The 26829-nt window shown below is 38.9% G+C and overlaps 1 protein-coding gene across 6 annotated transcripts in view; it reads left to right on the plus strand.

Annotated features, from left to right (window-relative positions):
- CNTNAP4 (contactin associated protein family member 4) overlaps positions 1 to 26456 on the plus strand; it is a 285943-nt gene extending 259487 nt beyond the window's left edge. For 4 of the 6 annotated variants that reach the window (XM_055552670.1, XM_055552675.1, XM_055552672.1 and 1 more), the window contains 7 exons: positions 3255 to 3494; positions 4987 to 5211; positions 6545 to 6678; positions 7516 to 7603; positions 19354 to 19572; positions 20230 to 20301; positions 26263 to 26456. In XM_055552670.1, coding sequence (XP_055408645.1) covers positions 3255 to 3494; positions 4987 to 5211; positions 6545 to 6678; positions 7516 to 7603; positions 19354 to 19572; positions 20230 to 20301; positions 26263 to 26456 — 1172 coding nt within the window. The remainder of the gene's footprint in view (positions 1 to 3254; positions 3495 to 4986; positions 5212 to 6544; positions 6679 to 7515; positions 7604 to 19353; positions 19573 to 20229; positions 20302 to 26262) is intronic. The other 2 variants (XM_055552674.1, XM_055552676.1) reach the window with 2 other exon arrangements.
- Positions 26457 to 26829: the final 373 nt, after the last annotated feature.

Consider the following 26829-nt stretch of genomic DNA (forward strand, 5'->3'; position numbering starts at 1 on the left):
GTTGTTATTATGTCACTGGCAGACTGAGATAAACCCCTAAATCAGAGAGCCTGTGGATATTTCAGAGTGACAAATGCATAACAGACTGTGATTTAGTGGTGCTGTGTACTATAAACTCTACACCGTGATTTAAAATACTGTAACATGAAGCCAGTGAAATACACCAGGAATACGCACCTCTAATGAAGACTTCATAGCATCTGGCCCTCCTCCAAAGAGTGCCTGGGCCAGAGCTAAAACCAAGGCTGCAGGCCACCCTCCTTACCCAGGAAAGAGAACTCCAGCAAGGATGCCCCAAGAATCTCTGTCACAGACTTGACTGAGCCCTAGACATTCTTACTGAGTCAAGGTAGCAGCAGCCTGGATGTGGAAGGAAAAGATGTCCTGAGGATGAGGGATGCAGAGAGACACCAGGGATGGCAGAAGACTGAGGAAGCGTAGGAGGAGCGCAGCAAGGGTGACAGCGATTCTGAAACTCTGGGATAACATCAACTCGTCCCTGCCTTGCCCAAGAGTCTGGAATTGTACGATGTCTGGCTCCATACCACACTAAATCTGGATCTATAAATAGAGCATATGACACCCACCCCCTTAAGGTTTTCATATTCTTCATTGAAGAGGTGCAAATTATGTCAGCTGAAGCCATTTGAATATAGGCATTTAATACCGTCATTTGACTCAATATCTGTAGATGATGAAAATTTTGCACCTAGTTTTATGTCCCTGGATATGTTCTGGTTTCTCCTGGTTTATAGTCTATGGGAATTTGTATAGAATTTGTATCCTCCTGTTGTGTGAAAATTGTATAAATCTTAATTATGTTGAATTGGTTCATAGTGCTTTTCAGCTCTACTATGTCCTTCTACTTTTCTATTCATTCTATGAATTTTTGAGAGTTTGGTGTTGAAACTCCAAATAAACATCTTAATTTATCTACTTAAAAAATAATTGCAATATATAGGGGAACTATATGTAACTTTGTTATGTTTAAAAAAACTGGTGAGAATGGCAAAAATAAATAAATACAATCATTTGAATAGGGACCATTACATCTATGAATCTGAATTATGTAACACCATGAGTCCCAGGAGATTCAGTCTCAAGAGATTCTTTTAGTTTTGTCTTCATGGTATGTCATTATGCAAAAGCATAGAATTAATTTATTCAGAAATATTCATTGAGGTTTATCAATGTTCTCAGTCCCAGGGACCCAAACATCCCTGTGAGGAAATGTACCTCTCTTCAACTTTTGAAGCACCATGCTCCCAGCTGCTACTACAATCAGTTTAATGAATGAGTCTGTTGATTATTAACAGTAAATTGAGTATTAATACTTAGTTATGGCTAATGTTCATTTAGCTGTAGTTGTAAATAGTTATTGCAATGCTGTTATGTGTGAGCTAGTGAAGGACAAGGGAGCTGGCATGCTGCAGTCCATGAGGTCGCGAAGAGTTGACTGAACAACAACAAATTCTGTGTCAGGTGCTGGTCTGTATGCTGGGGTTTCAGTGTGATTGAAATAGCCCTAACTGAATGTGTATTTTGATGGAGAGACACTGGTAATATACAAAGTAAATTGTTCAAATGTAAAGTTTGCTGGATGATAAAGGCATATTTTTGTAGGTTCTTTCTGGAAATTTTCTGGTTCTAAAATTAAAAAAAAAAAACACCTCTTTAATCTCTGAGAATAAGGAGACCTTACGTAAATGGGGCTAGATTAGGAGCTTGCTAGATGAAGTGAGGGAGGAGGGAGTGAACCCATTTTAGGAAGAGAGAACAGGTACGGAGCGGGTATGCAGTCCTGGTGGTGAGACAGCATCAGCTGTACAAAAGATGAAGCTCCTTTTCAGAGGTTCCAAGAACATCTAAGTGTTTCTGGGTAAGTCACCCAGATTATTTAGATTAGGACACTATTTTCCTATTTCAAGTTCTGAGCTTTTATTTATTGATATTCCTGGGCACCGATGTATGTCCAAGTGCACTCAGAGGTTTCATTCCTATTAAGACGATGCTTTATATATGGGAGTCAGGTGACTGTCTCAGTCTGATTCACAGCCTTGTGTCTGGCCCACCACAATCAGTATTTTGGGGGGAGCCTAAGCCTGTATTTTCAAGAAGCCTTTCCATGAGATACTCATATTCCTGACGTTTGAGAACCTCTGCCTTAGGATGTGTGTGTGTTAGCCACTCAGTTGTGTCCAACTCTTTGTGATCCCATGTGCTATAGCCCCACCAGGCTCCTCTGTCCATGGAATTCTCCAGGCAAGAATACTGGAGTGGACTGCCGTTTCCTCCTTCACTGCCTTAGGACAGCAGGGTCTGATTCTTCCCAAACTCTTAAAACCTCTTCAAAGGCGGCTTGCTAAGTGCATGTTGTTATCTATCATTCAGTAAATGTTACACCACTCTGTGTCTCCATTAATCCACTTCCCCAATGTTGTTGAGAATCTTTCCAAAACAATAAGTACTAGTCCAACACTTGAAAAAAATTCACTGGGAAATACACCCAACAAAAGCAGATACTCTGGTGCTCAATCTGATGCTGCGTGTTTTGATGAAAGGATAATGACCAAAAGATTACATTAATGCACAATCAAGTTAGAAGAACTCAAGGATTCCTTCATAATTCTCACTAATGAAAGCTGTCCTGCATCAGGATCAGGTTTCAATATGAAGGACAACCACATGTGTGGTGCCTGCATGCGTACTAAGAAGCTTCAGTCCTATCCAAGTCTTTGTGACCCCATGTGACCCCAGGGGAGCCCACTAGGCTCCTCTGTCCATGGGATTCTCCAGGCAAGAATACTGGAGTGGGTTGCCATGCCCTCCTCCACCCACAAATATATGCTTATTAAAAATTGCAAGAAAAAATTAGTTTCTACATAAGAATATCAATACATATCACTGTTATTTTGAATGAAAGTGAAATAGAGCCTTTAATTTGTTCTTTAAAATAAAACAGACTGATTTTAAAAGCCTCCAATTTAAAGTTTTATAAAACTCTTTTAGAAAACAAATCTGTAACAAATTCAACCTTTGGGGAAAAAATGAATGAATGAATTTTATCTTTATGAATTCTCTTAATAGTATTTTGTCACAAATCGTGCTTACAGAAGCACATAGACCCTCTGACTCCGGCCTTTCTTTGTTAAGGCCACAATTTTGGCCTCTGTGAGGACTCAGTCTTGCTTGGTCTTAAAATCCTGAACAAAACACCTCAGAACATGTTCGCATGTGCAGTATTTCCCTTGTAGGTGGAACGGCCACCCGACAGAGGGGCTTCCTGGGTTGCATTCGGTCTCTGCAGTTGAACGGAGAGGCCCTGGACCTGGAAGAAAGAGCCAGGGTGACCCCGGGAGTGGAGCCGGGGTGCGGAGGACACTGCAGCAGCTATGGGAGGTTGTGCCACCACGGGGGCATGTGCATGGAGAAGCCCAGCGGGTTCTCCTGTGACTGCACCTCCTCCGCGTACGCGGGGCCCTTCTGCTCAGACGGTGAGTGTGACAAGGGTCCCCCCAACAGCAAGACCGACCCAACGTGAATAAAACCTCCAGCAGTTCTTTTCTTTGTAGCTCTTTAAAACAAAAATATTTCCATTCCTGAACATTTTTGGGGGGGGTGGGGAATTGCCTATTTTATGCCCATGACATTTCATTACTTAAATATTTGCCTCAGTTCTTTAAAAACTGTGTCTTTTAATGATAAACCTTCTAATAGTCACCTCTAGTGGTATAAAGTATCAGCTGCTCCATCTGCCCTTTTCTATCTACTGTTAATGCTCAAATAATACAGGTGTCAACAGCCAGTCCCATGGGGGCAGTTCTCATTTTTAAAATCATTACAAGCATTGTTGTTATTTTTGAAGATGGCCAGCCATGCAAAGACATTTGGGAAGCCTTGTTGTTTGAGCCAACAAATATTATTTAGCAAACAGGACTAGAAATAACTTTTCCATTGAGTATCGATGTGTGACAAAATAGAGATACTCAGACACCTTGTTCTGTGAAATGCTGACTTTCTGTTGGTGAAGTGAAACAGTGGACCATTTTTCAGCTGGTCTTGCTCACTGATCCACATCATGGAAGAAGGGAAAAGCTGAGTGTAGCACTTAGTGTTCTGAACAGATTTCTGTGAATAGACAAACATTTGCTACACCTTCATAGTTCCTCATAGAAAATTGTCATCCAGTTTAATTCAATTGCTTTACTTAAGTGTTTCTGGACTACTGGACCTTTACCTGAAGGAGACTAACGAAAATTGGCCTCAAACTGAAGCGATCCCTGCTTTGCAATGAAAACATTTGGGGTTGTTTAAAGGAAAGTTGGCCAAAACGAACTCTTCAAATCATCTACTTTCTATCAGGAATAACTTATCGTTTAAAATCAACCTTGGGTAATCAACCACTGCTTCTGTCTTTCTATAATTCTCCTGTTTAAAGTTAGAACTAAGACCGTGTCTTTACAAGAGCATGTCTTTATTTTCTGAAGCTAAATGATTTCCAGGTCATCTTGCAAAGTGTAATTGGGAATGTTATTCTGCATCCACATAGTATATAGGATTTAAAACGAATATTATAGATAGTAAAAATAAACAGACAAAACCCCTAAAGCCCTGAGTGGAGATGTTGCCACATTATCCATGCGGATCACCTGCAGCTCGCATTCAACAACCGCCCTGTATGGTGAGGAAGGGAAGAGCTCCGGAATCCCAAACTAGTTGCCCCTTCCACCATCCTCTTTATTTTTATACAAATATATTTGTGTGTGTGTGTGTGTGTGTGTGTATGAATTTCGGATATTAATCCTAAATTAATAAATACTAATCCTAAATGAATAAATCCTAAGTATTAAAGTCATTTATGTAAGTAAAATGATTTTTTAAAATTTGGGTAGTTATTTTTTAAATTTAAAAAGTATCATAACTGAGACCATGGAATAATCCTTGGTCTTCAATTTTTTTAAACATAAAGCGTGCTTATCATTTCAGAGATTTCTGCCTATTTTGGATCTGGCTCATCTGTGATTTACAATTTTCAAGAAAATTACTCCTTAAGTAAGAATTCCAGCTCCCACGCGGCTTCGTTTCATGGTGACACCAGGCTGAGCAGGGAAACGATCAAGTTTAGCTTCCGCACAACACGGACGCCAAGCCTGCTGCTCTATCTGAGTTCCTTTTATAAAGAGTACCTTTCAGTTATCCTCGCCAAAAACGGTGAGTGCTGTTCAGATGAGAGAAAATACTATCAGAGCATTAGATCCGTAATAATATGGATACTTCTCATGTTCTTGCTTCTCAGACTACAAACAGGAAAAAAATAAACGTGCCTGTTTGATGTATTCAGTTTTGTTTTTTCAGTGCTGTCCTGTAAATTTAATCTAAAAGGATTATTTAAAATACTTAAAATGTCTTTATAGCCATATAGCTTTGGTAATTTAACATATTTTGTGTGAATTTTTAATTTATGTAGATAAAATATTTATTATAAATATTTTATATAAATATATAAATTTTGTATAAAATTTTTCCTTCAAATCGAAGTAGAGAAGTTTTGAGAGAATGTTAACCAATTAGCATTATGTATAAGAAGATGTCCATAAAATAGTCTCTTGGTTCTGATTTTCGGCAATAAAGTAGTGATGGGAAATGCTAGCACACCAGTGCAGGATGGTGGTGTGTGGTTTAGCACGTGTGTGCTACGGAGACCCACTTACTGTTGTTGTTCTCGTCCCTTTATCTGGGTTACAGATAAAAAACTTTATGAATAAACTGTCTGGGTGAGGAAAACGAAGGAACATACAAACATGCAGATATATCATTTCAACTAAATCAAATATGGCCCAAGGGCACTGAACACCAAATTTTAAAAAATATCGTTCAATAAGTATATTTCTCCTCACAATATATGTTTTGAGCTTGAAGTTTTTCTACATATATTTGTTAAACTGAAAGATATCCTGTGAAGTAGATTTACTGACATCTTTGCAGGCAATTAAATGAGTAGTATTAACTCAAATAGTAAGTTTGGCTTAAAACTATTCATCTCACCCTAATTTCATTCCAAACTCCATAACCATGACCACTTGAAAAATATTCCTTATCTTTAGTAAAACTGTATTTGATAATAATAATTCCACTCATCAGTTGCATTTCAGGAATGGTAGGCATATTTTTTGAAAGATGAATTACAGAAACAGAAAGTTACTGCAATATTCCACAGTAGTTTGACATTTCATAATATATTAAACCTTATTATTTTAAGTCAGAGGCTAGTACAAAGATTTGCATATGCTTAATTAAATATTTGACAAATTAAATATTTGCAAGAAAAAGCCTGCTTATTTGCAGCATATTTGCTCTTAATTTTGGGAAAATAGTACAATTTCACATGGAAACTGACTTCTAGGAATTATGATGAAAGTGTACAGCCAAATAAACTGTTGTGAATTCTTCCCCAGGAATTAGTAAGTAACAAAAAAGGTTTTTTTTAAAGGCGTTTTTAAAAATACAATTTTAACTAAACTATAACTTTTCCCCTCTACTTTAGGAAGTTTGCAGATCAGGTACAAGCTAAATAGATATCAAGAACCCGATGTTGTTAACTTTGATTTCAAAAACATGGCCGATGGGCAACTTCACCACGTAAAGATCAACAGAGAAGAAGCAGTGGTCTTTGTGGAGGTAATAGAGAAAATACAACAGAAGCAGTGGTTACAAGTAAACTCCCCAGCATGACGGACCTGCAGCAGAAACTGGATAATGGATAGATTAAATAAAGCCATTCTTCCAGGGCCACCCTTACACAGATCATAGACCATCAAATGTGTTCAGTTTTTTTAGCAGTAGGATTCTATTTAAGAGATTAATAGTATTTGATACTTAAAATTGCCAAACTTTCCTATTTGTTTTACTTTTACTTTACTCAGGTGGGAAGTGCTTTTTAGTTTAGCGTAATCTGCTATTGGCAGAACTGTTGCTACTCTAATGAAGCCAGTTTACTTCAGATGGCTGTACGTGCAGCCATATTTCTTGCACAGAAATTAATGATCACAATTTCAGAATGAATTCTAAAATGATGTGAATTACAGCAGAGAAAGTTGAATTATTCATTCTACCAGCTTTTGAAGAAAAGCACATATGTTTCAGCCCTCTAGATAGAGGAAACTTTCTTAGCTGAATGACTCAAGTAAAAATACCCAGCTAAGTAAAAATATCAAGATGAAGATAACTTGTATCTTTTTGTGGGTTTTCTCCATTTGAATTTCTTACACAGTGGAGAAAAATAAATTGATATAAGGGGATAGAAGGTAGGGTGCACTGGTATCTGAGGGTAGCATAGAATTAGTTTAGAAAATAATATTCACCTGTATAAATGACTGACTTTAAACTCTGTTTTTCTAATCTTTGGGGCCATATTAACAATTGCCTATTTTATAATTTTCTTTTGTCTTCCTTTGCTTCCTGTCCTCAATGACAACATCCATGTGAATATTTGCATCTCACGTAACAATTTTGTAGATTGATGAGAGCATGAGGAGGCAAGTCCACCTGGCATCAGGTACAGAGCTCAGTGCTGTCAGATCCCTTGTACTGGGCAGGATTATAGGTAAGTAAAAGGAATGGCCTTTTGCCTAATCATGATGCATAAACATGGACCAGAAGAGTCATGTTCCAGATGCACACACACACACACACACACACACACACACACAACACACACAAATTCATCATGCCAAAAGAAACCGCTTGCCTTATTTCAGTTGTGAAGTGAATGATAATCAAGGCAGAAACTGTACTTTCTCAGGGGTGTGTGTAATTGTGAGCTGGGACATTTTGTAAGATGAGCAAGCATCCTCCTTGAATAGTAACGCCATGCTGGTGTCTGCCCTATGTCAGTCCAGCATAATAAAACATGGTCTCCCTCTCACACTTCAAAAATATCAAATAATTAAGGTATAAATAACACACCATATATCAATCAGCTGCCAGACATATAAACCATAATCTAGTGAGAGCACTAGGATTAGGTCAGAAGAATATGGAGGAGAAAGCAATTGCCATTCTGCTGGTTAGTGAATATGCTTCAGGTTGTGGCCTGGATCCTGTCTATTTTGTTGAAGGCAGCGGCCAGACACTCCTGCTGACTTATAATATAACCCAGTGTCTGTCTAAATGCCTTATGATTCTTATTTCTATCCACCAGTTACCTCTGATAGTAGCATGGAAATAGAAACATACTCTTGCCATTTTAGCATCAAAACATGTGTGCTTTTTAAATATTTGCCAACAAAGACTAAACGGAAAGAGGGGCAATAAATTTTAAAAGAGATTTTCTTTTTAGATATAAATGTGAGGTTGGAGGACTTCCTGTAGTCTGGTTTTCATTCCTAGTTTGATATTTGACATTAACCTGGAATAGTTTGTCCAAGATAGTAAATGAAATATTTTATTTTTGACCTTTTCAGGTACTTGTACCTTGATATATCACTTCTTACATTCCCTTTACATAATGTTAGAATCTTGAGAATGCTTGATTAAACCTGTGGGTGAATGATCAAGATATTGGTTCTGAGAAGGTTAATACTTAAGTTTACAAATATTTATAGTCTTTCTAGCATTGTGACAAGCGCCAATGTTGTATGCTCTTATTCTCCAAACAAATAAAGGAAATTGAATTGAATTGTTCTTCTAGTATGCTAGGATGGACATGAAATATATGTGTAAAGGACTACTTAGATATCTGGAAGCTTAACTGGAAAATCCCAAGTGGTTTCATAGCATAAACCACATAAATTCAACTGTAGTAATAAAAAAGATCAAATAATTATAATAAATTTCAATTTCAAGAGTTTCTCAGTCTAGCAGGGCCTGAGTTGAGGCATTTTACAAAAAAATGTAAAATTAAAAGATTAAAAATTCTAACAACTATGCATAATGTTGATAAAATCATATTTTTGAAGAAATAGCATCTTCAAACTTAATGCCAGATTTGCTGATGAAAATACTTTGTGTGAATAGAAGTATGTTAAATATATTATAAAACAATTGGGAAACTGACCTGCATTCTATGAGGAAGATTGTAATCAAACAGTAGAATAATAACATTCATTATATAGATACTTGTATCCCTTTTTATAATGAATATTGCAGATTAATAAGGAATTAAAGATGTTAATGTTTTTACTCAAGAATAGCATGTTATTAAGACTCATATCACTCATGCTTAAAAATAAGATTAAAGTCCAAGTTCAGCAGTAAACTTTAGAGTCTGAATCAATTCATTCTCCTAAAAATGGAAGTATGAATTTATTGATATCCTAAGGTGTGAATCTTGACCAAAGACTAACATTGCATTCAAATCATGTGTAATTCAAAGGAGACTAATAATTTATGGTCATATGGTGTGGTATATGTATGCATTTACAACAAAATGTTATGTAGTATATTATTATATTTTAATATGCTACATTAATTTATGGTAAAAATAGATGCTAAAATGGAGCTATTCATTTTCTATAGAGTTGGTCAATCTTGAGGTTTCTATGTTAGTTGCAGTCCTCCAAGAATCCATTGTCAAGACAAAATTAACCACGTGAGGGTTTTATCAAGGGGACACTTATGAAAGAGAACATGAGGAGAGATCTTGTCAGGACTGCATGCAAGCCTGCCTTCCAGTGAAGGAGAGAGAGAGGGACAGTTAGAAGCATCCTGGACTTCAGCTTTGTGGGGGAGCCGAGTCTGTTGGCCCCCAGAGGAGTCTCGTGTCTCCAGAGGGTGGGTGTGCCTTAGAGTCCCTGCTGTGGTCAGCTCTTGCCTGGGAACAGCCGTGGGTAGCAAGGCCCTGGCCCAAGCCTGAGGATGAGTTTCAGAGCCCAGTACCTGGGGCCCTCAGTGGATTCCTCTCACCCAGTTGGAGGTCTGCAAGGCACATTCTCCTGGCCTCATGCTAACCAACAGTGGTTCTCATTTTTATAAGCCCATTTGGTTCCCTTATTCATTTAGCACCTACGCTGTGATCACCTGTTGTGAACACAAGGCGTGCCAGTCAGCATGGCAGACGTTGCATCTGCCCTCACAGAATTTATGGTTAGTGGGCAGATAATCCTAATACACAATGTTCCTGTGTATCTAATTAAGTGTAGTATACCCTAAGTTGCTTGGGATAAAATAGCTCCAAATTACCCTCCAAAGTAAAGTAAGTTAGCATGCCGTGGGACCCCCCTGGCGGCCCAGTGGCTAGGACTTGGTGCTTTCACCGCTGCGGCCCTGGGTTCAGTCTCTGCCAGGGAACTGAGATCTTGAAAGCTGCGTGGTGCAGCCAAGAAAAATAGTAAAATACTTATATCATTTATACTATCTGAATATTTATTTTAAGGGATCAGAAAATAAATATTTTAGAGTTGTCATTTGCCTACATTTTCAAACAAACACTCAAGGATATGACCATCCACTGCCATTTCAGATGGACCCCAGAAATTAAGGGCATTCTTCCCCTGTTTTCCATACTCATTCCTTACACTTAGGAAGAATCATGGGAACAATTTTGGATCATTGTCACTATTAATCAGTCTTACTAGCAGGTGTTGAAAGGAGGGTAAATTTAAGAAATCATATCAATCTGTACTGTGATGACATGAAAACCATCTCTAACTTCCTACTATGCTTGAAATATTTGAGGACACAGTAACTTTGGCAATAATAGTCATTAGTAGTTGGGAGCTGGAGTGAGAAGATCAAGCTCTTTGCCAAAGCAGCTCAATTCAGACACTCCTATATTCAATAAAGTACATTACATTTGCTTTTCGTATTCAGAATTCACTATAAAGTGAAGCTCTGGATTCTATGTCTGGATACTTTAATATGTTAGGATAGATTTATGATTTATTTGAGTAAAAACTGGATGATTATTTGCACTCATCCTGAGCAGTAGCTTTTGTATATTGGAGGTGATTGATGACCATTAAAGATCATTTCTCTCTACTGAGGCCACAGAGCCAGGAAGTGCTCTTGGATCACTGTGGTGGGATTTGGGCCAGATGTAAATAAAGTCTGTAGTCAGCCAGGAACGGACATCCACTTACCCTGATGAAGAGCTTGAGAACAATCTCAATGTGTCGGGAATCCTTTATGTAAAACTCACTTCAGAGCCCAGAGGTGAGGAAGATATGTGAGCCAAATAAGCTAAGGGCATTGTGTAAATATATCATGAAATGTCTCTTAAGATAATGGAGGGTTTATTTTATTTATTTATTTATTTTTTTTTTAAAATTTTATTTTATTTTTAAACCTCAAACACTGTATTAGTTTTGCCAAACATCAAAACGAATCCACCACAGGTATACATGTGCTCCCCATCCTGAATCCTCCTCACTCCTCCCTCCCCACACCATCCCTCTGGGTCATCCCAGGGCACCAGCCCCAAGCATCCAGTATCGTTTATTTTAAAAGAGAAGTACCATTTGGAGAAAAAAAATAAAAAGTCTACTTTAAAGTCACTTTTTTGTATTCATCAGGTTGATTTTTTAGCATTTGATAATTAAAATATAGACCATCTTCAGTACTTGGCATGACTTCATCCTTATCGTGGCTCCAGTCATTTCCAGATACAGCTATATCATTTTGAATTGGCATACCTAGAAAGTTAAAAACAGCCTTTCTCCTCATGATACACGAGCATCGATCAGAAGTGTCATATTCTAAAAGCAGAGAACACTCATGATGTTGAAATGTTTTATCTGATTTTAATTATAGAGCAGATGATAAGGTAGACACTGGGATTTTGTCAGAAGCACATATAATCACAAGTACATGCTCCAGGTGAGATGGGCAAGTGTGTGCCGTTGATGAGGATTTGGCTGTTAAACATCATAAAGCAGAGCTCTACTTACACTTCAATAGAGAGCAAGTGATAGAAGCCAAAACCCCAAATCCCAAATTATATATCAGCTGCCAAAACCTAGAAACCCTCAGACAGTGATAAAACTCAAATAATTTCTAAAATAAAAAGGAGAAAGCAATTGTTTTATTTCTTTAGTTTACTGATGTGCTTGAAAATGTACCTGCATCAGGAATAAGTGAAAAATAAAACCACGATCAGGGCCTTACAGTACTGTGTGAGTAAATTTATTAAAGACCAGGCATTGACGGATGAGAGTGGGAGAGGATGCAATTGACAGGAGTCCAGATACAGGACCTTCAGGGTGGAGAGAGGGCACAGACACAGCAGGGACATGGGTCCAGCCAGCCCAAGGTCTACAGCTCTGTCAGAGCAAGGCCAGTGAAATGTGAATTCTGCTCATGTTGTCTGTTAAGTATAACTGAGGGCTGGAGGTGGTTTCCATGTCATCAGAGTAAGATATTGCTTCCTCTAAATCATCTTCGTTGCTTGAGAGCTGCTAGTGATGCTTGTTAACGATGATTGGAGCTAAAAATCGTTCCTACAGTCCACTCCCATTTGTAGAGATGAGGACAGAGAGGAAACACTTCCTTCATTTCTATTCTTCCTTCTGAAGAGGCAGACAGTCTGACGTCATTTCTTTGTTAAGTGTGTTCAAAATGTATTAACTACTGAGGCCAAAGTGAATGATTCCTCAATCAGCTCCTTTAAGAGACCTACTTAAGCAAAGATTACAGAAAAAGACATCTCTCCACGATGTAATTAATCAAGGGAAATATGCAGGTATAGAGTTGTTTGGCTAATTCATTAAGCTTTTATTGGGTCACAATTCCACTGCATGGAAAAAAAAATATCTCCATTAAGATCGTTACATACTCTTGAAATTGCATAAAAACCTCTCATAGCATAATGTGCCCACATTTTGAATAATAACATAATTTAACCTGTTGCAAAATGATTGAAAATTACTGTTCTCAGAGGCTGAGTGATGTTTACAGCGACTACTTATGACTTTTGTATGTGAGAAATGTCATGGTGCAAGAGCGCTGACAGCAGAAACCGGTTGGTACATCCTGGTGGGAAGAATCAGGTTGCGTCAGATAAACTCCTCGAGGGTCAATCTCCCTCGAAAAAGTAACAGGCTGTGTTACATTGGCTTTGGTTATCCAAACTCATTAACTTTGGTTCTGAGTTCTTTTTTTATTTGTTTGTTTACAGATTTGTTTTTTATGTTAGGAAAGTTTTCTTAGTCTGAAGATGCTTTCCCTCATGGCGAGCAGTAGCTTTGGTATATTTAAAGACAGTGACAGTGGGGATCATTTATCTCTTGTGAGATGCAGAGCCAGGAAGTAACTCAGGTTTCTGCAGTGGAGACCTGGGCCAGAGGTAAATAAAGTGTGCGGTCAGAGGGAGGAGGATGTCTACTGTATCTCCTCAGAAGAGCTCAGGAACAGACCTCAGTCACGGGGATATTTTATGTCAAACCTGCTTCAAAGCCCAGGGGTACATAAGAAAGTTGAATTCAGTTGCTTAAGGACACTGTGATTTTGTAAAAGTCCAGTCAAATGACACTTCCAATGAGACAGGTCGTGCTGAAAGCAAAAGAGAAGCTCGGGTTACCCCGAGATGCCTCACTATAAATAGCTTTTACATTAATCAGTCCTCAAGGTTGTATCTCAGAGCAGTAGGCTTGTTGGCATATAAACACCTTTCATGAAAAGCTGACATTATCCGTACCGTATTTGCTGTCTGCTTTGCCATTTTCCTTTGCCGCTAACTTTTGTCATTGCTACATCCTAGTTGATGGTAAAAATATCCTGCTGGGTTTTAGCACCGAGTCACTGTACCATTTTCTGGCAAGCTTTCTTTATCTTTATGGATTAAAGGCCTTGCGATCCTTTCTTAAGGTGGCCCCATTTGCATAGGTATGGTCAAGCTACTTAGGTTTGTTTTGAGGTTTTTTGTTTTGCTTTGTTGTTACTGTTGTTCTGAGAGCCACAAGAAGTTTCATGAAGCACTTCTGGTTTTAATTGTTCTTCATTTATTTCGTATCCTTCCAGAAACAGTTTCCTCTCTCTGGTAATAAATAGAAAAGTGCTTCAAACAAATTTTAACTCCTTGGTACTTTTTTTTTTTTTTAAAAGAACTTTTGGGAGAAGATTTCTTTACAAAAGCAGAAGTCATTCCCTTGGTTGGAAGATACAGTTGAGGCTAATTTTTTAACAGGCAGGATCACCCTCAAAATCTGGGTTGGTTAGGGATTTATATAACCAGAAACAATCTAAATGTAATTGTCTTATCAGGATTTCAATGAAGTAAAGCAATATTTGTCTTCAATTCCTCCACCTGTCCTGCTCTAACACTTAGATGTTGTTGATATTTTTGAAGTCAGATAAGAGGAAAGATAGATATTTTTGCTCATTGGCTGTACTAGCCCTGTTCTCAGTGCAGATATCTGATGCTAGGCATTGCTTTTAAGCAACTTAATGTAACTGCTGATTTCATTCGGACTCAATTCTGGGAAAATGGCTGCAAAATCCCATAGTTTCTTTCTCTCCAACTTCTAATTTCAACCCATTGAGTCTCCTGGAACAAGGGGGTTGATGGTCCAGCCCAGCTGGTGGGGTTGCCTAGAGGCTGCCAATGAGACTGTGTTCTGAGACTCCCTGCTTCTGGTTGGAAGGGAGCCTGGGGACCAGCCTACAGGAGTCTTAGGGTAGACCCTGAATTGTGTGGATCCTGAAAAATGCTTGGCTTGCAGAGATCCCTGGACCCTGTGGGGAAAGGGCAGCATTGGAAACTCAGGGCTTCCATCTTCCTGCTTTGACTGAAATGTGAGAACTTCCTCAGTCCTGAAGTTTGGACCAAGTTTTCTGTATCCCGAAGTTGAGCAGGTGTTTGGCCGGTAGCTTCACTGACAGGGATGGCTGATACACTGTCTACCTTCTCTGGGTGCCAACCACCTGAAGAGACAGTGATGGAGAACCAACCAGCAGATGAGAAAAACAGCCCTGTACACAACCCTTGATTCACCAGCAGTCAGATGGGAGAGAAACCAGAACAACCAGAAGTAAGCTATCCAAGGAGACAGTCCCCATCCTGAGGGAAAGCTAGCAAGAGCAATGCAAGGAGATTCTAGCCAAGCCAAAAAAGACTTTGAGGAATTAAAATTATGATTTTCCCAGACTAAAAAAAAAAAAAAAAAGTTGTCTTTATGGATATTTGAAATCATCCCCTGGAGAGCAAGTGAATGAAGCACTGTTGTTCAGTGGCTCAGTCATGTCCAGTTCTTTGAGACCCCATGGACTGTGGCATGCCAGGCTCATCTGTCCTCCACTATCTCCCAGAATTTGTGCAAATTCACCTCCATTGAGTCAACAATGTTATCTAACTGTCTCATCCTCTGCCACCTGCTTCTCTTTTGGCCTTCAATCTTTCCTAGCAACAGGGTCTTCCCATCAGGTGGTCAAAGTATTGGAGCTTCAGCTTCAGTGTCAGTCCTTCCAATAAATAAAGGGTTGATTTCCTTTAGGATTGACTGATTTGATCTCTTTTCAATCCAGGGGACTCTCAAGAGTATTCTCCAGCACCATAATTCAAAAGCATCAGTTCTTTGGTGCTCAGACTCTTTATGGTCCAGCTTTGGCATCTGCATGTGACTACTGGAAAACCACAGCTTTGATTCTGTGAACCTCTGTCAACAAAGTGATGTCTCTGCTTTTTAATATGCTGTATAGGTTTGTCATAGCTTTCCCTCCAAGGAGCAAGCGTCTTTTAATTTTATGGCTACAGTCATCATCTGTAGTGATTTTGGAGCCCAAGAAAATAAGATCTGTCACTGCTTCCACTTTGCCTCCTTTTTTTTTTTTTTGCCACGAAGTGATGGAACTGGATGCCACAATCTTAGTGTTTTGAATGTTGAGTTTTTAGCCAGATTTTTCACTCTCCTCTTTCACCTTCATCAAGAGGCTGTTTAGTTCCTCTTCACTTTTTGCCATTAGAGTGGTATCATCTGCATATCTGAGGTTATTGATATTTCTCCCCACAATCTTGATTCCAGCTTGGGATTCATCCAGCCCAGCATTTCACCTGACATTCTCTGCAAAGAAGTTAAATAAACAGGGTGACAGTATGCACCTTTCTTGTATTCCTTTCCCAATTTTAAACCAGTCTGTTGTTCCTTGTCCAGTTCTAACTGTTGCTCCTTGTGTGAGTGAAGCCATGGACCCACAAAAAACACGTTCTAAAAGAAATCAGAAGGGAAAGTAAAGGCAGTTAAATGTTCATGCAGAGGAGGTTCAGCATGACTGCTCGGCAGTCCAGGAGTATAAAAGGGGTGAAACTGAACCAGTGGTTGCACACTCAACATATGGAATTTTCCAAGCTGCAGATTAAAAGGGCCCACCATGTTCTGTGCATAATTGATGAGCGAAGATACACAACAGCAACAATCAGATTTAAAAAATCCCTAAATCACAGGGAATCTTGCAAAATGTAAGAAAGAAGAGCCAGACGACGCTAGAGTAATATGTATAGATGACTAAGAAAATAGGGCTGTGCAGAGTCATTCTTAAAACAGACACACAGAAAAATCACCTAATCCATCAAGATAAATTTCTGTTCCATATCCACTCCATCACACTTTCTAATTTACTTCTTCATAGCATTATCAGTCTTCAAAATTCTCATCCATTCCTGTTTCATGTTTATTGTCTCCCCTGCTAGAATGTAAGATGCTCGAACAGCAGGGAATGTGTTTCCTGTACATTTAGCTCTTAAAACAAATATTGATTGACCACTTGAAGTTTTAGAGCTTAATGCTTTTTGTTTTTTAACAATATTTTATAAGAGGTAGATATTTTCAATCTAAAGGTATAGGATTTTTAAAAGTTGCCTCATATCAAGTTTTTACCAGAGAAATGAATCTTATTTATTTACTTTTTGTTGTTGTTGTTGTTATTCAAAAGGTAAGATTTTTTTTTAAGATCTATAGACATGTTATTCAAGATTTTAACCCTGGAGAAGAAATATGAGAAGCACTGTTCTGATTATGTTGCTATTAAAGTATATTTCTCTTTATTTCTTGTTAGAGTTTAAAAACAAAACCCAAAACTCCAAAGAAAGAATCTTCTCTTTTTCTAAAAATATATATGTTTGAATGTATTTCCATCTGTTCAAATGGGTGGCTGCTGTGTGGTGGGACTGAGTTAGTTCTTTAGTTTACACACAAAGGTGATGAAGCACCTCCCGTGTAACAGATGCTGGTGTTGAGGGTCCCCTGTGTGCTCACAGAGCAGCAGAATGCCTCTCAGGGCTCCTTGTGCAGAGAGGCAGGATAGCCTGGTGGTAAAAACACAGCCTCCAGAGCTGGAATGCCTTGGTCTGAATACTGTATCCCCCAGCACAACAGGAAGGTAATATAATCTCTCTAATTTTCAGATTGTTTTAATATAGTATGATACACATGATGCTAAATATCTAATCAGTATTTTTTTTAAAAGGCATAAAACGTGAATGAAAATAGAACATAAGGAAGTGTTCTTCAAAAACCTTGATATAGCAAAGACAGGTTCAATCAGAATTGAGTTGCTCAGAGTCATTTCAAGAATAGCTCTCAAGTAAAAAAAAAAAAAAAAAAAAAAAACACCACAGACGATATAAGCAGAGTAAAAGAATGTGTCAATAATAAACAAAAGAACCCAACAGGCCTAGAGTCCAGTGCATGAGGCCAACAGCCAAGTAACCTCAGGCAAATCACTAAAATTCTCAACCTAAAGGGTCTTGTCTATGTGACTTAAATAGGTTATTCATGGCTCAGTTCAGTTCAGTCGCTCAGTCATGTCTGACTCTTTGCAACCCCATGAACCGCAGCACGCCAGGCCTTTCTGTCCATCACCAACTTCCAGAGTCCACCCAAACCCATGTCCATTGAGTCGATGATGCCATACAACCATCTCATCCTCTGTCGTCCCCTTCTCCTCCTGCCCTCTATCTTTCCCAGCATCAGGGTCTTTTCAAATGAGTCAGCTCTTCGCATCAGGTGGCCAAATTATTGGAGTTTCAGCTTCAGCATCAGTCCTTCCAATGAACACCCAAGACTGATCTCCTTCAGGATGGACTGGTTGGATCTCCTTGCAGTGCAAGGGACTCTCAAGAGTCTTCTCCAACACCACCGTTCAAAAGTAGCAATTCTTCTGTGCTCACCTTTCTTTATAGTCCAACTCTTACATCCATACATGACCACTGGAAAAACCATAGCCTTGACTAGATGGACCTTTGTTGGCAACGTAATGTCTCTGCTTTTCAATATGCTAACTAGGATGGTCATAACTTTCCTTCCAAGGAGTAAGTGTCTTTTAATTTCATGGCTGCAATCACCATCTGCAGTGATTTTGGAGCCCTGTATGAGTTAAACACAAACATGCAAATCAAATTCCTTAGAATAGTGCCTACCATATAATAAGCATTCATAAATACAATATTTACTTTATTAGTTTTTTAAAAGGGCTTCCCTGATGGCTCTGGCTGTAAAGAATCTACCTGTAATTCAGGACAAATGGGTTTGATCCCTGAGTTGGGAAGATCCCCTGGAGAAGGAAATGGTTACTCTCTCCATTATTCTTACCTGGAGAATCCCATGGACAGAGGAGCCCAGCGGGCTGCAGTCCATGGGTCTCAAAGAGCCAGACATGACTGAGCAACTAACACTTTCACTTTAAAAAGAAAGAAAAAAATGCAAATGTTGGTGTCCACATATGTGCAGCAGAGGAAAGAGGGATCCTGCTGTTTTATGATCTTGTTGAGTGGGTGGATGCATCATAGGCTGATACCATTTGAATGTTAAAAACCTACAATTAATGCCCCTTGTTTAGATTTCATGCTTGCCAAGCATGAAATATCTTCTCCACTGTAAAATTATGAATTAATATTTTGACATTCAAACCAATCTCTGCCCCGCAGTAGTCCCATATTTACCAAATGCTCATTAAAATGGGGAAGGGTTATCTAGCTATAGGGAATACACACTGTCTCGGTCTGAGTGATAGGTGGACAGTGAAACTGGGAGTAAAGGCAGCCTGGGGGGTGAGAGTTTTCACTGCTGAACATGAAGAAGTAGAGTCCCTAATGGCTTTGAGATACAGCCTCTTACGTAATATCTACAGGAACCCAGATCAGTTCATTATCAGACCCATTCTTGTAGAAGTTTTAATGATTTCCAGAGAGCTCTCAACGTATTTAATTAGCCATGCTTAAACACTTGTCTTCATTAACCTGGGATATGTCACCAGTAGTTGTGGAAAGACTTAGTGAATGTCTTGTAATAAAGACAAAAGCAAAAGGAATTTAGTAGCTGAGTACGTATTGCTGCTGCATCATCAAGACTTGGACTGTTGCACTGTGCAATTGGCTGTTTGCACCTTCTCTGTTATCAGTACTGCCACGTCTCTTTGGCTTCACAGAACACAGCGATGTGGACCAGGAGACAGCACTGGCGGGCGCACAGGGCTTCCTGGGCTGTCTGTCTGCTGTGCAGGTCAGCCACGTGGCCCCGCTGAAGGCCGCTCTGCAGCCCAGCCGCCCCGCCCCCATCACCATCTCAGGACACGTGACGGAGTCCAGCTGTGTGGCCCAGGCTGGCACTGATGCCACATCTAGGGAGAGGACACACTCCTTTGCAGGTGGTGTATGGCTTTTCCTTTACCCAGTCACAAATGGCATATCCACTGCATGTTAAAATCTTCTGATGTTTCTGTGATGCTGTATTCCGAAAATGATTTCTTTTTCCTTAATTTATTTTTAATTGGAGATGATTACAATATTGTGTTGGTTGGGCTTCCCTGGTGGCTTAGATGGTAAAGAATCCGCCTGCAGTGCAGGGGACCCAGGTTTGATCTCTGGGTCGGGAAGATCCCCTGGAGAAGGGAATGACGACCCACTCCAGTTTTCTTGCCTGGAGAATTCCATGAACAGACTCTTAACAGGCTACAGTCCATGGGGTTGCAGAGCCAGACAAGACTGAGTGACTAACATTTTCACTTTTCCTTGTGTTGGTTTTTGCCATACGTCAACATGAAACAGCCATAAGTATTTGAAGTGAATTCTTAAAACTGGTTTTAACCTTTGATTCTTTCCTATTTCTTTTTTAGATTCTCAATTCTCAATTCCTTATTTATATAGGCCTTTGCATGTGGGTATTGCCTAAGTTTACATTTACAAACATCCCACATTGACCTCTATAATTCTGTTCTGATTTAAACTGTTTATGAGTTTTTAAAAAGTCTTCTTTTTACTCTCCTATATCACCCCATCTCCCTCTTTTTTGTCCTTTAATGTAGATCATTCTGGAACAAGAGATGACAGAGAACCCCTGACTAATACAATCAAAAGTGACTCTGCAGTCATTGGAGGTAACAGAAGGCATGAATGAGCTCTTCTTCAGTACTTAATATCATTGCTAATAATGGTGAATATTTAGCATTATAGACACTATAGGGCTGCTGGAAAGAATCCGCCTGCCAATATAGGAGATGCAGGTTGTACCCCTGGGTAGAGAAGATCCCCTGGAGAAGGAAATGGCAACCCACTCCAGTATTCTTGCCTGGGAAATTCCATGGACAGAGGAGCCTGGCAGGCTACAGTCCACAGGGTCCCTAAAGAGTTGGACACTGAATAGACAGTACATGAAGAATCAGTACATGTCCCAAGAGTTATCAGTGAATCCTGAGGTCAGGAAGGTGGTTTATTATTTGTATTGGATTGTCATATAGTCTTCCTAAATGCAGCTTCCTTGGAGATTTCCAGTATAAATAATTGATAATTTCACTGAAATACCACACTCAAGTATTAGTATTAGATATTCATTAGGACATCAGAGAAGGCGATGGCACCCCACTCCAGTACTCTTGCCTGGAAAATCCCATGGACAGAGGAACCTGGTAGGCTGCAGTCCATGGGGTCGCAAAGAGTTGGACACAACTCCTTTGGAGAAGGAAATGGCAACCCACTCCAGTGTTCTTGCCTGGAGAATCCCAGGGACGGGGGAACCTGGTGGGCTGCCGTCTATGGGGTTGCACAGAGTCGGACACAACTGACGCGACTTAGCAGCAGCAGCAGCAGCAGGACATAGTACTAATAATGAATATCATTTAGCTTTATAATGGCCATCTGCACTCCCTAGGGTGTTCTGATTGTATTTAAGGAAGTGTCATTTTTTGGTTTCTTGGACACATCACTGCTTCTGCAAGAATTTATGTAGCAAGTTGGAAAATTTTGAGATGAACATTAAAAACATGTGTTTATTGTTGCCTTAATGCTTAATAAAGTGGATTATTTTCATGGTTTAGATGCTCCTCTCAATGAATATTACAGTTGTATTTGCATTTTATCAAATACTAAGCTAATGGAATAAAAGTGGTTTATTACTTATTTTAAATTGCAAAATTAGCACCAAAAATTTTAAATATATCTTCCTGGCAGTAGAGCAGCATATTCTCTGAGACATAATTTATTCAAAACCAAGCCCCCACATAAACCTTTTTCTTCCTGATTAATGGTTTTCAGAATATTATTAATCAGATTATTGAAATGTTAAATGGTTCACCTTTTCTCCATATTCTGCAAATGATATAGAAAGTAAGCTATTATTTTATCATATTGCCAAGTAATGTGATTAGATATATACTTGAGCAGCTTATGTGGGCTTATAATTGATCCATTTGGTTCTCTACTTTTTACACCCTTACTTGTGTAGACATCAGCTTCCTTTAAGTACTTAGAATTTTATTTAGACAGAATAGTACTGATCAAAATTTGTGAGAATATTAAAATCCCCATTGCTTTTTTAGTTGTTTTATTTTTTGTCAAATTAATGGTGTATAAATTAAAGATGCATAAAATAGGCTCCTCACCCTGTTAGAAGAGTAGTTAAAATCTGCATGTGTAAAATAAATATATTAATATAGCATTAAAACATTAAATGGTAAAAACTCTAAATTTAAAGTTATACCATTTATCAGTGCAATGCGCTCAACATTTCATATTGGGACTCCTAGTCAAATAAATTGTCTCAGTCTCATAATGAAGAGGAAAAGTTAAAATTTTACATAACCTCCTGCTCGTTCTCTCTCTGTAACTCAGCTTGCTCCTTGCAAAGTGTGGATCACATAGGTCATGTAGTCTTGGAAAGTGGGGACTTAACAATACTAGGAATCGGAGCTTATCTCACTCACCTTGTCCTGCTCTTTGCCATTGCCCAGCCCCTGCACACCTGCTTAATCATGCCTGTCCCTGTAAAGGTCAGGCATTCCCCTCCCCATCTTGACCGCTATTCCCATGCGTGCAAAACCCCCTAGTTTAAACCAGCCTATTAGCAGCTAGTGTTGCCCACTATAGTCTGCCTATAAAAACTCCATAACCCCTTTGTTCTGGGCTCAGAGCTTGGAGTGTTAACTCCTCTGTGCCTGCTGGCATAATAAACCTGAGTTCTCCAACTCTCCGAGTGTGGTGCTTGGTTTCTCGATTACTGGTTTCTGCAACAATAATGGTGCTTTTACTGTATATTTTCTATACACAGATAAATATAGTATGAATATAGGGAGATGCAGATACAGAGTCATTGTGTAGTCATGCCAATGTTAGAGCAAGTATTTAATCTTTTTATCATACCTTTGGGCAAAGATTACTGGCAAGATTTGCAGAGTAAAGGAAGAAGTGTGTTTATAAGTTATTCTGTGTTATTCTAGAATGGAAGCAAGTTGTAGGTCGTGTGTGAAATTCTCACTTGACTCGGATGCATAGAGCAGAGCAAGACTCTATGGAAGGTTTGCTGCTCAGGGTCTCCCCAGGGCCTCCGGATCTAGTGGTGCCTGCTTTTGATCACGGCAGGGACTGAGCTTCAGAAGCAGAGCAGCGGGTTGTGGCCATCTAAGCTCCAAAGGCCTTGTCTGGGATCACATGCAATTCATCTGCTAAATCACAGAATACCATTCTCTAGTGTGTTTCTCCATCTGCCAGCATTGTGGTAGATTCCTTCAACTGTTGTCTTCTTACTCTTAACTTGCATCCACTGTGTAACATGAGTTAGTCCATTTAAGTATATTCTAATTGGCTAATTCTCCTACGTTTTACATTTTAGGCAATCTTTTTCTTGAATCATAAACAACAAATAAATAAATTGGGTGAGGTGGGGAAATTGATTTAATAAGACATTTAAAACTGGTGACTCAGACACTAGAGAGAGTTTCTGGTCAGACTTCACATATATGAATGGTCAGATTGAGACAGCAAGCTATGTAATTTCATCATAAAAACACATTCACACAGAACTTCAGATAGTAATGTCACAGAATGCAGCAGGTAGTCTTATTTCATTTATAATATCTTTTTTCCTTTCCTTTTTTTTTCTGGTATATCATGTTAAATCAAGGTTTTTTTTGGACATAACAAACCCTGACATAACACCGTCTCTAATTCAGTTCAGTTCAGTCACTCAATTGTGTCCAACTCTTTGCAACCCCATAGACTGCAGCATGCCCGGCCCCCTTGTCCATCACCAACTCCTGGAGTGTGTTCAAACTCATGTCCATTGAGTTGGTGATGCCATCCAACCACCTCATCCTCTGTTGTCGCCTTGTCCTCCTGCCTTCAATCTTTCCCAGGATCAGGGTCTTTTCCAATGAGTCAGTTCTTTGCATCAGGTGGCCAAAGAATATAAACCGTCTCCAATTACAAGAGATAAATCACATGCATGGAGCAAACCCATTCCAGAGCCCATCCCTGATTTTGTGTGCAGTAGCCTGCTGTCTGTGTGGGCTTCCCACTTGGTGCTGGTGGTAAAGAATCCACCTGCCAATGCAGGAGACACAGAAGATGCAGGAGATATGGGTTTGATCCCTGGGTCAGAAAGATCCACTAGAGTAGGAAAGAGCACCCCACTCCAGCATTCTTGCCTGGAGAATTATGTGGGCAGAGGAGCCTGGCAGACTACAGTCCATGGACCTGCAAAGAGTCGGACACAATTAAGCACAGCACAGCACAGCAGCACAGCCTACTGTCTACCTACTTCATCAGCTTTCTCCACTGAAATTGTTTAGGATCTCTTTCTTTAAACCAGAGGCCTATAACCAAGCAATAGAATACTGATAACTCATTACTTTCCTAAGATGAGAGGCAAAATATATGACAACAAATGGATATTCTGATTTCAGTTATTCTTTATTAATATAACAAAAATAAAACAATTATATCCATTAGAAAATTCTTCAGATTTCAATACAGAATTCACTTATCAGATTTATGTTAGATCTGTCAGCAAGGAATTGCTATCCCTTTCAGATAAAGCTGACATAGCCAAAAATCAGCTTAGCCCCTAGCAATATTATTGGCTGTAGTCAATCTGCCCATCAGATCATGTACTCTAGAATCCATTGTGACTGATGAGGACCTTTGAAGTTTCTGCTATCCCTCTCAGATAAGTGTGTCCTAGCCAAAAATCGGCTTAGCCCCTGGCAATATTATTAGCTGTAGTCAATCTGCCCATCAGATCATGTACTCGAGAATCCATTGTGACTGATGAGGACCTTCGACGTTTTGGTTTCAGTTGGAGTTATCAGAGTTGTTTACACCTACCTTAAACTAGAGCAAAGAGTCCTTGTTTTATGATATGAGACTCCATCCACCTTGCTGTTTCCGTTCTACTTATTTTCGTCTGAAAACACTATGTTCACACCGCCACTGATTTCACCAGAAGAGTCTAAGCATGAGGAACTCTCAAACTTGTGACAGACAACAGTTTTCCAAGTTCTACGTTTCATCTGAAAACTTGGCTTTGATCACTGGCACCCTGCACTTTCAGTTGTTTATCTTGAAGTGACAGATTCACTTCATTTTAGAGAAAATTTCTGCCAGATAGCCAAGTTAAAACAACCACAGTTTATCTGTCAGTCGTTCATTCCAAGAAAAACAGTGTTCTTTACAGGAAAAAGCAACTAGTTCAGCTCACAACTCAAATGAAATGCTCACACTGGCCTTCTTCCGGAGACAGCCACCGTACTTCAGTCTGCAGGAGAAGTCTCAGTACTTTACAGATACTTTCCATTTCATCACACAAAATGTGAGAAAGTCTTATGGGCAAAAGTCACAATTTGACAAAATGTATAATTTTTAGTGCTTCATCAAGGACATTCTTAAATGAAGCTGGCAGAGCAGTGCCTGCTTAATTTATGAATTCAGTGACCACTTTGCAAGCTTGGTGACCTTGCCTTAGTTCATGTTAAGGTACCAGGAACTTTACCTAACCTTGCTTTGTTCTCTCAGTGGACACGTCAACATGTGAAAAAGGCATCTTAGAGTTATTATGGATAGTTTTGACCCTACGGGCCTCCTCAAAATGTTCCAGGAACCATCAAGGATTCAGAGATCTCACTTTGAAGATAACTGACTTAACATAATGCCAGAATTGGTAACCAATTAGCATAGCTAACCGCTGTGGTGTTTAAATTTTTTATTTACAGTCAGATGTCTCAAAAAGTCAATATTCTTAATATAGATATAATCTCATCTGTGTATCAGAATCGATACATTTCATAGTAAGGATTATTCATATAAAACTTGTTCTTGCTATTTAGGGATATAACAAATTATTGATAATCAACTTCATTAAAATGTTAACATTTAAGGGGATAAATTAGGAGATTGGGATCAACATATACACACTACTATATGTAAAATAGATAACCAACAAGGACCTATTGTATGGCACAGGGACTTTACTCAATATTTTGTCACAACCTATAAAGGAAAAGAATTTGAAAAATAATAGAGATACATGTATGTGTGTGTATATATATATATATATATATATATATATATGTATAATGGAATCATGCTGTACACCTTAAACTAACAGAACATTGTAAATCAACTAAAGTTCAGTTTTAAAATGTTCACATATTTAAGTATTAAAAACACATTTGATTATTTTATGATGTTACTACTACTATATAATTTCAAAATAACTAAACTTGTCTAGGTATTAATATGAGGTGACCCCATGGACTTAGAGATGTGTAGGTAATATATTATTAAAAAAATTGTATATACAAATGCACTAAATAATCCATTATAATATGCATTCAGAATAAATGAAGGTGAGCCCATAAGACTGACAGAACTCAGAAGTAAACTCAACATATTTTGATAATACTAGATCCAGAAATGCCTGAGGTTTTTGATATTTCCAACTTACATATACTAGATGCTTGATTTTGGTAGAAAATAATTTTATTATGGCTTCTTAAACAATGAAGCCTATACAGTTTCTGTTTGGACAACGGTTCTGATTTTGTGCTTCTTTTCTTTTCTCTCACTAGGTTTGATAGCTGTTGTGATCTTTATCTTGCTGTGCATCACCGCCATAGCTGTCCGCATTTATCAGCAGAAAAGGTTATACAAAAGAAATGAGGCAAAAAGGTCAGAGAATGTAGACAATGCTGAGGCTGTTTTGAAAAGTGAGCTTAATATACAAAATCCAGTCAATGAAAATCAGAGAGAGTACTTCTTCTGATTGGCAGAGATGATTTACTGTATAATTACAATAGCCTGATTTAATAGCCAGGGGCTCTCAAAGAACAAAAAACAAGCTCTTCCACTGAATGTACAGGCAATGGATTTGCAGCACTGCCATGTTGCCAGACTCGAGATGGCTCCAGGAGGCCTCATCCATTGACTTATTTCCCATAGCGGTCATTCTGTATAATAAGAATTAGATATTGCTGTTAATTTCCAGCCATTCTGATACAATCTAAAGCGGAAGTTTAACTCACTTGAGCTACAGGTTTTCAGTGTGAAAACTGTAGCTGCTACCTAAGTTGTTAGAGGAAAATCAAAGCTGGACTATAATGGCCTTGCTTTATTTGAGAACATATGCTGTGTTTGCT

This window comes from Bubalus kerabau, chromosome 17 (assembly GCF_029407905.1).
Source record: "Bubalus kerabau isolate K-KA32 ecotype Philippines breed swamp buffalo chromosome 17, PCC_UOA_SB_1v2, whole genome shotgun sequence".
NCBI classification, from domain to species: Eukaryota; Metazoa; Chordata; class Mammalia; order Artiodactyla; family Bovidae; genus Bubalus; species Bubalus kerabau.